The sequence below is a fragment of the Chanodichthys erythropterus genome, chromosome 16, assembly GCF_024489055.1.
Source record: "Chanodichthys erythropterus isolate Z2021 chromosome 16, ASM2448905v1, whole genome shotgun sequence".
Lineage (NCBI taxonomy): Eukaryota > Metazoa > Chordata > Actinopteri > Cypriniformes > Xenocyprididae > Chanodichthys > Chanodichthys erythropterus.
The window spans coordinates 31,435,307-31,449,850 of NC_090236.1; the positions used below are offsets into that span (position 1 = coordinate 31,435,307).

Here is a 14,544-nt window from a genome sequence, read left to right on the forward strand (position 1 = left end):
AGTCTTGTCTCCGTGAATACAGTAAGAAACGATGGTAAATTTAACCACATTTAACAGCAACATGCTAACGAAACATTTAGAAAGACAATTTACAAATATCACTTAAAAATATCATGTTATCATGGATCATGTCAGTTATTATTGCTCCATCTGCCATTTTTCGCTATTGTTCTTGCTTGCTTACCTAGTCTGATGATTCAGCTGTGCACATCCAGACGTTAATACTGGCTGCCCTTGTGTAATGCCTTGTGTAATGTTGGGAACATGGGCTGGCATATGCAAATATTGGGGGCGTACACCCCGACTGTTACGTAACAGTCGGTGTTATGTTGAGTTTCGCCTGTTTTCCGGAGGTCTTTTAAACAAATTAGATTTATATAAGGAGGAGGAAACAATGGAGTGTGAGACTCAGTGTATGTCATTTCCATGAACTGAACTCTTGTTATTTAACCATGCCAAGATAAATTCAATTTTTGAATCTAGGGCACCTTTAAAGTGAACACACATAGGCCTATTGATGCAAGTAACTAGACAAATGGTTATGCACTAAAGTAAATGCTTATTTTAAGTAGTGATTATTCAGTTATGGCTGTTTAAAAACAGTGATGTATATATATATTTAAATATATGTTACAGTACATAAGTACATTTCGGACATACTGATGTTTAGTTCAATTAACACAAGACAAGATTCAACTGCTGCTAATTGGAACCTGTCACATAACACCATAAATAAATGACAAGTTTGTTTTTTTAACTAAGCACAATGCACAAGTAAACAAGATATAACCATGCACTCTTTTTAGCAGTGTTACCCAGGTTAGTGCTGTGATGAAAACTTCTAGTTTGATTACACATCATCATGCCTAAAAAAAAAAAAAAAAACATTGTTAGAGCCTAGTCATTACTGAGCATTAAGGCCCATTCACACCAAGAATAAAAACTATATTAGCGTCCACACCAGCTGAAAGTGATGCCAACGATATCGTTCCTATCTGCCATTATCGTTATACTTTTGGTGTTATATCGTTATACTTGAATTATTCTTTTATATTTAGAATGATTTTTAGAACTATATCGTTATCATCCTTGGTGTGAACGGACCTTTAGACTCACTACATAATCTACAGACAAACAACCTTGTCCTTGCACCAAAATAATTTGTCATACTTTTTGACTTGAAGGTCCCCTGAACCCTTCAATGCTCGTTAAAGGGGTTCCTTTAAAAAAAAAAAAAAAAAAGATTTGAAATTGAACATTTAGACAAAATACACTGCCTGGCCAAAAAAAAGTTGCTGTTTTGATTTTAATAGGCAAATATTTAATCTATGAATGGATCATTATTATGTTTCTAGTATGTTATATGTTTGCCAACGGTTCTTTTAACCCTAAAAGACAGAGTGTGCAGCTTTTCATTTCCTAAACAACCATGTAAGAAGACACATCATGGCCATATTCCAGGATGACAATGTCAAGATTCACCAGGGTTAAAATTGTGAAAGAATGACTGGGAGGGAGCATGAAGAATCATTTTCACACATGAGTCTAGACTTTACAGAGTGCTCACCTCTTGCATTGTCAATACAAGATCTTGACCAAAAATGGATGTTATTTCCACACCTCTTGAGGGAAATAACATCACATCATTTATTTCCATTGAGAGGTACATGGCACATCCCAAAAACTCACACTTTAAGGTTAAGGTCAGTGCCAATTCATGTGTGAAAATGATTCTTCATGCTCCCTCCCAACAATTCTTTCACAATTTGAGCCTGCTGAATCTTGACGTTGTCATCCTGGAATATGGCCATGATACATCTTAATCCATGGTTGTTTAAGAAATGAAAAGCAACACACTTCATCTTTTAAGCCCGGAACACACCAAGCCAACGCCGATGAAAGCAGACTGCGGGGTTGGTTCACGTCGGCAGCGTCTGGGTCCAAAGTTGCCCTGACGCGCTTGACGCCCAACGGCCAAGTAGCACGTCCATTCTGCGCCTGCGTAAGAAGAAAAGCCTTTCCATACCATACGGCCAACGGTGCAGAACACATTGAGAAAACTTAGTCGGACAACAAACAAAAACTGCCTGACGGCCGACCGTTGGCTTGGTGTGTTCAGGGCTTTAGGGTTAAAAGAACCGTTGCCAAACATATAACATGCTAGAAAAATAATAATCACTGTAATAATGATCCATCCATAGACTCTTAAGTATTTATTAAAATCCAAACAGCGTGGGGGTTTTTTGTGTGTGTATTTAGAAAAAAGAATCTTTTGTATAAATAAAAAAAATTATCAAACTTGATTCATCTGGCTTTTATGGCTCATATAGTATGATATAGTGAGCATTTAAGGCTCACACACACCTTTATTTTATTAAGAAGCCCAAACAGGGCAAAAAAATATCTAATTTGGTGCAGATGTTATTTATATGGCAAAAAATAAGATACAATTCCAATTCTGTTTCTCAATAATGTCTTATTATAGATTATATTTAAATGCTTAGTTTTATGATCAAAGCTTTGTAGTTTTAATTTTGGGAGGCAATCATAAAATGCAATACAATACAAAGACGATTGAGAGAACAAATAAATATCCCTCAAAACTTGCATTTTTTACTTGCTAAAAAAAACTATGAACTATAGTATTAAATAGTATTACTATAAACTATGTGATGCAGTAGGCTTTATGAGGTTAATAATTTATTTATCACAGTCATCCTGTGATTCCCCTGTGAGCCCCCTGGTTGAGAACTGATATATGTGACTGAACTGCATGTTATTCTCTTTATGAGATATTAACTGTCCCTGTGAAATGTGTGTTGATGAGTGTGAAGTATTCTGACACTGTTTAATTGGATAGAGTCTCACCTGGCCATCTGCTTGTACATGCCCAGAGCCTCCTGTGCCACATACTGGATGAAGGCGGGATCCTGCAGCCTGAGACCCGCAGGAACGGTCAGGGTGAGAGTGGGGGAGTTTAGAATATTCACTTCCACTGTAGTGTCTGCTGCTGGAGTGTTGTTGCCCGCCTCAGTCTGTGCCATTACCTTGTTGTTTGAGGTCAACAGATTTAGTATCTGATTTTCTTGGGTACATCTACCACCACTGTGTTTATTTCACTCTTTCTCACCTATTGAATAATTACTATTTCAATGAATACCATGGTGCTACTGTGCTACATGTACTTTTTTTGTCAGTGTCTCACCGTGGCAATGCTGAAGATGCTCTCAGGAGTGGTGTTGTTATTGGTGAGCTCAGTCACCCAACCAAAGTCAGAGGCCATGTTGCCGAGCCAGCTGATGGTGTCGTCAGTATGACGTTGCACGATGCCCAGCACCTCCTCATACTGTTGCTTGGATGCCTCCAACAGCTGCGAGGCCTCATCTAACTCGATGTGCAACTCTCTTACATTTGGGCATTCTGGCACGCAATAAGCATTTGACATGATCAGTATGAATGGTAAGGGTTATTGGAACAGCTCATCCAAAGATGAAAATTCTTCACACCAAAGACAATAACTATAATGATATAATTTTAAAAATCATTCTAAATTTAAAAGAATAGCAGAGTCCACACCACAACGGTTATTTGTTGACACAAAAAACAAACTGATTCATGATGGTCACTTAGTCACGTCCAGTATAAACAGTTGCATCTGATTTAAACATGATGACAATAATAAAAGAGAAATTTTTCTGTCCAATTACAATGGTGAGAACAACTTGTTCTTTTGGGTTGAATTTGTTTGGATTTAATCAATCTGCTGCTTCAGTTTTACTAACCCGCCTGAATGATTCATTCATGAACTGGTTCTCTAGTCTAATGCTGAATTCTATAGTCATGGTAGGTTAGGGTGTTTCTCTATGACAAGCCATTTTAGCTTAAAATAGTCCCAGCATTACTTGTCGCAATTCCATTTTTACTAGAAACAATTCAGTTTGAGAGCTCTACAATTCATTTCTTACTAGTAACAATTACAATTAGAGAGCTCTCTAATTCATTTGCAGAGCTCTGGAGTTAAACATAACTTTAATGTGTTTTTACTAGTAAAAAAATCCATTAGAGAACTCTTTAGTTGCATTTTTACTAGTGAGAATTGAATAAAAGCGCTCTCTAATTGTAATTATTACCAGTAAAAAATGAATTAAAGAGCTCAAATTGAAATTCTTAATAGTAAAAATTGAATTAAAGAGCTCTAATTGAAATTCTTACCAGTAAAAATTGAATTAAAGAGCTCTAATTGAAATTCTTACCAGTAAAAATTGAATTAAAGAGTTCAAATTGAAATTCTTAATAGTAAAAATTGAATTAAAGAGCTCTAATTGAAATTCTTACCAGTAAAAATTGAATTAAAGAGCTCTAATTGAAATTCTTACCAGTAAAAATTGAATTAAAGAGCTCTAATTGAAATTCTTACCAGTAAAAATTGAATTAAAGAGCTCTAATTGAAATTCTTACCAGTAACAATTGAATTAAAGAGGTCTAATTTGAAATTCTTAATAGTAAAAATTGAATTAAAGAGCTCTCTAATTGAAATTCTTACCAGTAAAAATTGAATTAAAGAGCTCAAATTGAAATTCTTACCAGTAACAATTGAATTAAAGAGCTCTAATTGAAATTCTTAATAGTAAAAATTTAATTAAAGAGCGCTCTAATTGAAATTCTTAATAGTAAAAATTCATTCAGGAATCTGCCTAACTGGAATTCTAACTAGTAATAATGAATGGAAGTCAGTGGAGACATATGACTGGTAAAAATGAATTTCTAGAGCTCTCTAATTGGAATTGTTAGTAGTAAGACCTGATTTATAGAGCTCTCTAATTCAGTTACAGAGCTCTGGAATTAAACACATCTTTATTGTGTTTTTTACTAGTAAAATTTATTAGAGAGCTCTTTAGCTGCATATTTACTAATGTGAATGAATTGAATTAGAGAGATCTCTAATTGTAATTGTCACTAGTAAATATTTAATTAAAGAGCTCTCTAATTGGAATTCTTACCACTAAAAACTGAATTAAAGAGTGCTCTAATTGGAATTCTAACAAGTAAAAATTCAATTGTAGAGCTCTGTAATTAAAAATGAATGGAAATCAATGGATACATGACTTGTAAAAATGAATTTGAAGAGCTCTCTAATTGGAACCGTTACTAGAAAGAGCTGAATTGAAGAGCTCTAATTGTTACTAGTAAAAATGCAATTACGATGAGTAACGCTGGGAATATTAAAAGCTAAAACAGTTTGCCATAGTTCTCAAAATCAACTCACTGACTCAGATCTAGTAGTGAGATTATCAGTGAATAATGTCAACAAGACTGTGGTCTATTCCTCACACTTCTAAAGGGTTGGAACATAGTGCGCACAGGTTGTATGGATTTATATATGGAGAACTATCCATTTGAAATATCTAATTGATCGATGTGAGCATGTGCTCTCACCAGTAAACAAGGTTCCCTGGCAGGCCTCACACTTGGTCTGCAGCTGCCAGCACTCCGAAGACTTTCTGCGCAGATCTCTGCACAGCCTCTTGTTCTGCAGAAACTGAGGGAAGAGTTTCCTCCCTGGGGTAAATACAGACACATGTAGAGAGAGTTAAGACCTGTTCACACCAACAACAATATGTTTATCATAAGCGTGCACTGCCTTTATGATGTCTACTGCTTTAAATGCTTGAATCGGATGGATTCTGATTGGCTGTTTTTAGGGATCATCAGCTGAAAAAACATTAAATGGAAGTTGCGAGTCTTTTCTTCCATATTTTGACGTATATCTGAGTACAACGACTTCTAGAACAAGAAAAAAAAATATGGCAGGATTTGATTTAGTCCATCAGGAATTTATTAGTTTGTTGTGGTATGCAATTGCTGCAATCTCATGTTAGTGACAGGTTTTCTAGCCATGTGCTTGTAAAATGTCAGCAGAGATGTCGCTGCAAGTGGCAGGATAAATTATTTTGATTCATAATTTTGTTCCTTATTCTCATTCACTTTCATTATAAATAATAGCCAGAATATTATTTATTTATGCCCCTTTTGTGTTATATAAGTTATATAAGTTTTGAAGCAACTTGTTTGTGTGTGTAAATGACAGAATTTTCATTGTTGGCTGTGTTATCCCTTTAACACATGTATCAAGATCAAGCACCTTCCTCCTTCTCCGTCTTCATCCCAGCATCATGAATGTCACTGAAGGCTTGTGTGATTACGGCCCCAAACTCCTCCAGCACACTTCTGCCAAAGTCAAAGAAAGACTCCAGCACATCGTCCAGGCCCACACCCTCCAGAAAGGCAGAATCCAGAGCTTTGTTGGCAGGCTTGAGAGCCAGCTCCCTCTCTTTGTCTTCCTGAAGCTCAGGGCTGAAGGCTCTGCGTAGGGCCTGGTCCAGCTCATGATGGAAGTGGGAGACCAGCACTACGCTGCGATTGACCAGAGTTCCTACTTTGGTGAGCAGGTTGCTGAAGGAGTCCTCGATTCTCACCACCTCCAGGTCGGGATTCTCTGCGCTCTGGTTCAACGCTACCTCGTCCTGAGTATCACGAGGGCCAAAGCGAGAGCTCAGTCTTTGGAAGAAGTTCTGTAGCTGTGGAAGACGGAAAAATAGTCAAGCTGAAGTTGATTCCATTGTATTTCACAAAAAAAAAAAATGTATGTAAGCAAATTGTGCTATTTTGATTCATTTAAAATATATTATTTTTAATTATTAAATTATGGTTAAATACATTAAAGGTTTTATTTTAATAACAAGCATGTGAAATATAAATTTCAAAAAGCCATTTTTTCAGTGCATTGTACTATCACTTTTTGGATGCAAGATTGTATGAATAGACACCAATAATTTGGTTTAGCATCTATATCACAGGTAGGATGTAGTGACTATCAAGCACAGAAAAATGTGTATTTGGTTAGACTTTATTTTATGGTGTCCTTGTTGCAGTGCAACTATACATTTAAAGGGTTAGTTCACCCAAAAATGAAATTTCTGTCATCACTCACCCTCATGTCGTTCCAAACCCGTAAGACCTTCGTTCATCTTCGGAACACAAATGAAGATCTTTTTGATGAAATCTGACAGCTTTCTGTCCCTCCATTGACAGCCAATGCAACTGAACCTTTGATGCTTCAAAAAGTTCATAAAGAGATGATAAAACTAATCCATATGAATTAAGTGATTTAGTCCAAATTTTCTGAAGAGACTCGATCACTTTATATGATGAACAGATTGAATTTAGGCTTTTATTCACGTATAAACATTGATCAGCGAACCAACAGAAGCTCAACTGAGCATGACTGAACAAACTAACCCTAAACCAAAGAACAAACGAGAACAAACCTCTTGCTGCATAACACATGAGAATGAACCACATTGGTTCTCACACACGTCAAGCAAACATGCTTGAGCTTCTGTTTACCACAACTGATGTGTGACTTGATGAATGTTTATATGTGATTCAATCTGTTCATAATATAAAGTGATCAAGTCTCTTCAGAAAATTTGGACTAAATCACTTAATTCATATGGATTATTTTTATGATCTCTTTATGAACTTTTTGAAGCGTCAAAGTTTCAGTTGCGTAGGCTGTCAATGGAGGGACAGAAAGCTGTCAGATTTCATCAAAAAGATTTTCATTTGTATTCCGAAGATGAACGAAGGTCTTACGGGTTTGGAACGACATAGGGGTTTGTATTACTGACAGAATTTAAATTTTTGGGTGAACTAACCCTTAAAATACTGAGTAATAATAATTAACTGCGTGTTCTTACTATAGGGTTAGGATTAGAGTTTGGTTTAGGGTTAGTTACCTGTAATTGTTATCACTGTTATGACTGTTACTACTATAGCAAACACATATAACGTGTAACAAAGACACAGTAAAATAAAGTGTTGCCGCAAATTTCCACTCAGTAGTTAACCTGGCCTTTTCTCTCATAGAGTTACAGACCTACTCAGCATTTGAATGTTAAAGGATTATGGGAATGCTGTACCTTATTGGTGAAGGTAGCGAATCCGCGGCGGCAGGTGTTCGTATAGAAGTTCTTACAGGTGTCCTCGAGACAAGGTCGACATTCCTCCCAGGAGGACTTCAGAGACTCTCTGCACTGCTGCTCGGCTTCATTCAGCTTCTTTTCTATATCCTGTGCAATCTCTGACGCCCCCTGATGGTGTAAGAAGGCAATGAACAAACATTTATATCAAAATGGTATTTAATTTTGGTATGTTTGATTTTTTTTTAAGTTCAACACCAGTAGAAAAACTGGTGAAAAAAATAAAATAAAAATGGCATTTGAATGTTCACTGACTTTTTTCTTCTCCCCGCTGTGTCTGAGAGAGTTCATGAGGTTTGTATGTTTCTCTTCATTCCTGGCCATCACCTCCTTCATTTGTTTGATTCCGTACAGTGCCTTGCTGACCTCCTGATCCACCAGCTTCTCCCCTTCCAGAGACAGACCTGAAAGAGCATTGTGTTTCAGGACATATAGATTGTTCCCTGGCTTTAGTGTATTCATTTGAGCACCTAGCTATGACATTTATCTCTTTAGCTATATAGGATTCACTCACGTTTGAGAGTGTTGGCTGATATCGGAGGAAGGGCGGTATCAGGGGAACAATGAAATGCCCCCAGAAATGCCAGTAAAACCAGAGAAAAGATCAACGCCCTCATCTTCATCAACTTTGATAGGCTCAAAGGGGAAAAAATACCTGTTTAAGAAACAAATAGTTATTTAATTTTTTTATTATACATACATACATTTTTTTTTTTTTTTGGACAAAACATTCTTATTTCCAAGTGGCAATCAACAGGCCAACATAGAGGTGATTCTGAGACTTTTATAAAATAGTTGCAGTTAATTTCTGAAAGGTAATACATAATAAGTAATACATATTTCCTCACTTTTCCCCCTAAAAGATGGATGGAAACTTCAAGATGCGCGTAAATTCTTAAAGAAAATGCGCATAAGCACCACTGTGTGGCGCTACATCTCATGGGGAAACTGTTCAGTTGAAATTAACTGTTTTATGACCTTCAGCACATACATCATCTCTGTCATTCTTTAGTCCATGTGGTCAGTTTGTGTTAGTGTCTTTGTAATCACTGTTTATGTTTGCACACGTCCACTTCAAGAGAGCCAACTGATCTCTAGAAGCTTCTTTCTGGGATTAAGGAGGGAGAATATGTAACACATTAGGCAGTTTAAAACATTACAGTATGCGACTATGACTTGAGCCAAACAAGTCATGGGACTATAAACTCTACCCTTAAACTTTGACATTTGGGCTTTTTTCAAGATTCAAGCGAACAGATGGTGTTATCTAAGGCAAATCAATTCTTTATACTGATTCTCACACTATAAAACAATCCATAAAGGTAAAACAAGAAAACAAAGTTAAACATTCAAGAAACATGTTGAAATACCATCAGAGGTTCACAAGTTCACCAGCTTTATTTAACGGCCATCTGTTGTCCTAAATGAACACAACAGAGCCGCCACATTTGGCAAGTTGAAGTCAAAAGCTAATGTTGTAAAGCCGTCACATCATATGTGTGCTTAGGTCGTTTTCTGCCATTGATATGTGTTTCAGCAGGGTGTTACACAATAGTGTCTGCATTACTCAAAATGAGGATGTGCTTTTAAATCCAAAGAATCACTTCTTAATAATGAACAAGGCCACAGTTAACTTTATAAAAATAGCTCTATGATGACATCCTAACATTATCTGTAGAGTAAATATGCATGCCTAATTGCTTATATTCATTATTAATCCTTTTGTTATTAGATCATCAATATACCAACATTACGTTTAGCATATTTGATTTCCGTCCACGGTAAAACACAGTGTGATCATAAGCAATCATACAACACTGGCCAATTAAATATCTCAGAACCATAACAAAGACTGAAAGTATAATATTATTAATATAAATAAGCCGTGCTCGTATTTCATACATTACGGGAGATACATAAACAGAGCTATCAAGATCATAGGAGAAGAACTTACCAGAAAATTCCTACTGATGTCTGACTATGCAATGTGATTGATGCTGTTTCCTGTGAAGAAGGAAGGTGTGTTGTTTATCTATACCTGGATGCTTCTATTTATAAGTAGAACCAGAGACAATCCAATTAAAGCATTTAAAGGTTGTGCCCGTCCAACATGTAATCCAGCCACCAAAACTAGCTTTTGTTCTGCCATACATAATATTATCAATGTTGAAAACTGTTTTTCTACTTAATATGTTTGTGGAAACCATGACATGGTTTTGTTCAGGATTCTTTGATGAAAAGAAAGTTCAAAAGAACAACATTTATTTGAAATAGAAATCTTTTATAACATTAAAATGTCATGTTAGATCAATTTGTGTGTTCTTGTTGGATAAAAATATACATTTGTAGTAAAAATGGAAGTGTATGCTAAACATACATTTTATTTTGGTCTTATTTTGTTATGTAACAAAGCTAAATGTGATACATTTGACAAAGTTGCATCTATATTACATGGTTTAAGAACAGCCTTGTCAGCCTCCTCAGAGCAAAAAATTGGCAACAAAGATGTGGCGTATGCCCACATTCCCCTCACGTTTCTCATTAGCACACCATGTCCTTGTAAAAGGACCCTCTCTTCAGGGCTTGTGACCCTGAAAATAGTATTTTCTAACCTCTAATGAGAAACAGCAATATGGGCCACTGGTATGTCCATCTTTGCTAAGTCTAAACACACCTGTTTCTCATAACCCTATCTGGACCTGTTGCGCTCATCTCCTGCCAAAGACCTGGTGGCTGGCAGACCGAGGGCGAGTTACTGGAACCTCAGAACACATATAAAGGCAGAACATGAAAAGAAAACATTGGTTTAGTATAAAATGTTACAGATACCTTGAAAATGAAAATGCACCATGGTAACCCTATAACATATTTTTTTATGTAAAACCGTAGTAATATTGGATGTCCTTCAAATGCTGTAATAAGCTGTCAGAATCATTTTGTTTCATGTAGCAACTATGGTGGAAATTGTGTTTGCTATGGTAAAGTTGAAGGTAAATAAAAATGAATAAGGCACCTGCTCTGGCACAAAAGCTTCCTGATACTTAAGAGGGCAAATAAAGTCGGTTTAGAGCCCAGCAGTGCAGCTTTAATACGGTAGAGTTGTTTTTTTTACGTTAGCGCTTAGCCTCGTTAAGTTGGAAAAACATTTCAAACCGGTGCGGTGCTTGACTTGTGTGGTGCAACAGATCACACGATTCTGAACAATCCAGCGGGATGTCAAATAATTAATCACGGATCCCTGTGGCAAAGGGATTTAGATAGAAATGCAAAGAAAGAACAAAATGAGCTGTGTGCTTATTAAACCCGAAGGGAGCGGAACAATTGTGCAAGCAATTTTGAGCAACAGTCAACACACGCAAAGGACTTTACACTTGGCAGACCTGGGATTCAGAGCCAAAACGCTGGCATACCTAAGACGTTTATTTGGAGGAAAAAAGCACACACTATAACTGATTGAAAAAGAGATTTGGTAACACTTTCTATTTATATAGATCTACAGTATATGTGAACTTTGACCACAAAACAAGTCAAGTCACCTTTATTTATGTAGCGCTTTTTACAATGCAGATTGTGTCAAAGCAGCTTTACATTGATAACTGGTACATAAATTTTGGCTGCACAGCAGCTCTTAAAGAATAGTGTCAATGCAGGCAGATCACAGCACTGTTGAATAAATGTCAAGAATACTGTTGAATATCAAATGTCAAGTCAAATGTCAAGTGTCCCCAACTAAGCAAGCCAAAGGCGACAGCGGCAAGGAACCCAAACAAGTCAAATTTTTTAAAATTGAGATGTATATATCATATGAAAGCTGAATAAATAAGCTTTCCATTGATGTATTTGGCTGAGATACAACTATTTGGAATCTGAGGATAAAAAAAAAAATGAGAAAATCACCTTTAAAGTTGGCCAAATTAAGTTCTTAGCAATGCATATCCACTCACAAAAATACATTTTTTTTATATTTATGGTAGGAAATTTACAACATATCTTCATTGAACATGATCTTCACTTAAAGGTACAATTTGTGATATTTTTTCCCCGCTAGAGGTCGCTAGAAGCTTATTCAAAACAAAGGCGTAGTTTGATGACGCCAAGTTTTAGAGCGGAAACTTGGGACATGTGAACGGACGGTGCAAAAGAATAGGGATTGGAGTCTGGAAGAACTCATGTTCGTGGATGTGATTATTAACGTTACTGTAGTATGAAGCAGAGCAGGACCGAGTGTTGCGGGAGCTGAACGAGGAGCTGGAGCGATTGATCAACACATGCCTCACGAGCAGCGGGACTTTTATTATGACACAGTCGCCGGCGCCGCTTCCGCTTTTCCGGTTATGAGTTTATGGAAGCTGTCCTTGTCGACAGAACCAGCGGCAGATGGTAAACAGTAATTATGTTCCACAAATAAGTAACACAATCCACCATATAACGTGCAAGAAGTAAATAAGGAACTGCTTGAAGCAAGCTAGTGGTTTGCTGGACGCTAGACACTACTTCCGCATTTGTCCACGGCACTGTTGTCATAGTAAAGGCGGTAACAAAGGGTAACTGACGTCATTGACAGGCGACTGCACTGCCCCATGTCACTGTTTAGAATGGGAATTTTCTCATGATTTACAAGTAGTTGAAAACATTAGAGATATTGTTAGTAATCAGCTGGACAAAATATATAACACTAGCCTAGTGGTTTTTGGATATTTTACTGCAAAAATTTTACATATTGTACCTTTAAAGGTGCTAAAGAGGATCTTTTCGTCGACTGAGAAACCAAAGACTGTTACTGAGTTTTTTTAAATGAGAACAACCGTAAGAACAACCCCCCCTCCTTTCGAGGGAACGCCTCCAAAAACTTGCGCACGAGTATTGGAACACGAGTGTTTACCACCGGCATTCGCTGTGTCGTGTTAGTGGATTCATTATGTTGGACTCACTGCAGGTAACTCATAATCTGCAGTTGTTACTCCCGTCTCCTGACAAAAACATTGCATGCGGCGCCTGTGGAGTGTGGAAAGTTACTGGAGCGCGCAGCCGCGATTGTCTCTCACAAGGAACGTCACGGCAGTGATTGACAAGCCAGAGGACCAATCGCGTAAACGATTGGCTGATGTTTTTAAGGCCCTACCTCGTGCACAGATGATGTATATTAATATTATTCCTTTCAGTGCACCTAATAAATAGTCTTTTATCAGTTAGTAAAGACAGTTTCAAGTAATATTGCAAAAATTTATAAAACAAAACATCCTCTTTAGCACCTTTAATATCCTAATGATTTTTTGGCATAAAAGAAAAATCTATAATTTTGACCCATACAATGTATTGTTGGCTGTTGCTACAAACATACCCGTTCGACTTATGACTGGTTTTGAGGTCACGTATTATATTGTTAATGTTATTGTCATTTAACACATAGAATTTGGTGCTGGTCGTGTGTTTTAATGCAGTATATTTGTTCTTTTGTAATGGAGAATACTGTCACACTGGGGTAAGTTGTCACAATGGTACATGCCTTAGCCTATTATAAGCTCTTCAGGCTAAATTTGAAGTCAGACAGTTAACACAAAACCACCGCTAGGAAAAAAAAATCATTTTTGTAACTGAACTTTGGCACAAGCCTTATAGTTACTGTTATATAACTTTGTTGTGTGACAACAAGCCCCAATCCTCAGTTTTATAAAGAAGCTTAAAAGTGTTAACAGAGAAGAAAGAAAAATTACACTCAAAGGTGGACCTGCTCATAAAGCTTAAACTTCATAGAACAGTTTAACCCATTTTAAGCCTCAACAGTGGTGAATAGCAGTTTAAAATAAAACTGTAAACACAAACAGGCCTAATGTTTTCTGTACTGTTTCTTACAACAGGTTAAGATTTCACAGTACTAACTCGTGCTACGTGTAAGACCCTCCCATGTGCCAGGAGGAAGTTCAACTCCAGATGCGATGCAGCATATTCAGAGCTTCAGTGTAGAGGAGGCTGCTGCTGCTGCTGCTTTTTACCTGGTTTTCCTTTAAGAGATTAAGTTCATGTAGAAAACAAGTGGACTAACAGACACCCTACGGACTCCCAAATTCTCTCTTCTCGAGTTGCAGCCAACAGGCAGTAGAGGAGGCATCCTCCTCAATCACCTCAAGTGAATTTCCATCGTGTTCTCATGGAGAGAAAGTTTGCTACGACTTATTGAACATCGGTTTTCACGAGTTTTCCCCTTTTTGTCTTACTTTGGACAATTTTAGCGTAAAAAAAACTGGGATTGAGGGGGTGAATAACATACTACGCATGTTTCAGGTGGAATATTCGCATCTGTGAGCGCTATTCTTGAGTCAGCCCTATTGTCATGAGATTGATGTGAACGTTTGGCTCGTGACAGAACGGTGTACCTTAGTTTTACCACAATGAAGGGTAAGATGCATTTCAAATGATCCTCTGCTTACACATTTTTAGTGCTGTGTCTTTTTAAGGCAAGTCTCTTGAGTCCATCCACGCGTTTCGCTCTTCAGTTTTCTGC

At 37.1% G+C, this 14,544-nt stretch overlaps 2 protein-coding genes across 2 annotated transcripts in view; one reads left to right on the forward strand and one right to left on the reverse strand.

Annotated features, from left to right (window-relative positions):
* Positions 1-731: 731 nt before the first annotated feature.
* Positions 732-10,004, reverse strand: clul1 (clusterin-like 1 (retinal)). The gene is made up of 9 exons (XM_067363887.1): positions 9,997-10,004; positions 8,557-8,697; positions 8,298-8,446; positions 7,983-8,153; positions 6,143-6,578; positions 5,431-5,559; positions 3,206-3,420; positions 2,869-3,047; positions 732-866 (listed from the first exon to the last, which is right to left on the reverse strand). Exons 2-9 carry the CDS (start codon positions 8,663-8,665, stop codon positions 851-853), a joined length of 1,404 nt encoding a protein of 467 aa, XP_067219988.1. The 5' UTR covers positions 8,666-8,697; positions 9,997-10,004; the 3' UTR covers positions 732-850.
* Positions 10,005-13,990: 3,986 nt separating this feature from the next.
* The window catches only part of colec12 (collectin sub-family member 12), a 40,467-nt gene continuing 39,913 nt past the window's right edge, over positions 13,991-14,544 (forward strand). The window contains exon 1 of the mRNA XM_067362370.1: positions 13,991-14,438. Coding sequence (XP_067218471.1) covers positions 14,432-14,438 — 7 coding nt within the window. The 5' untranslated portion in view covers positions 13,991-14,431. The remainder of the gene's footprint in view (positions 14,439-14,544) is intronic.

What these genes read in the sequence shown, in the direction of transcription:
- clul1 (XM_067363887.1), bottom strand. Translation starts at nt 8,665, where the DNA reads ATGAAGATGAGGGCGTTGATCTTTTCTCTGGTTTTACTGGCATTTCTG. An exon ending in GAAGACGGAGAAGGAGGAAG is followed by an intron (nt 5,560 to 6,142) that starts GTGCTTGATCTT and finishes TATTTACCCCAG; the next exon opens with GGAGGAAACTCTTCCCTCAG. An exon ending in AACCTTGTTTACTGGTGAGA is followed by an intron (nt 3,421 to 5,430) that starts GCACATGCTCAC and finishes ATTGCGTGCCAG; the next exon opens with AATGCCCAAATGTAAGAGAG.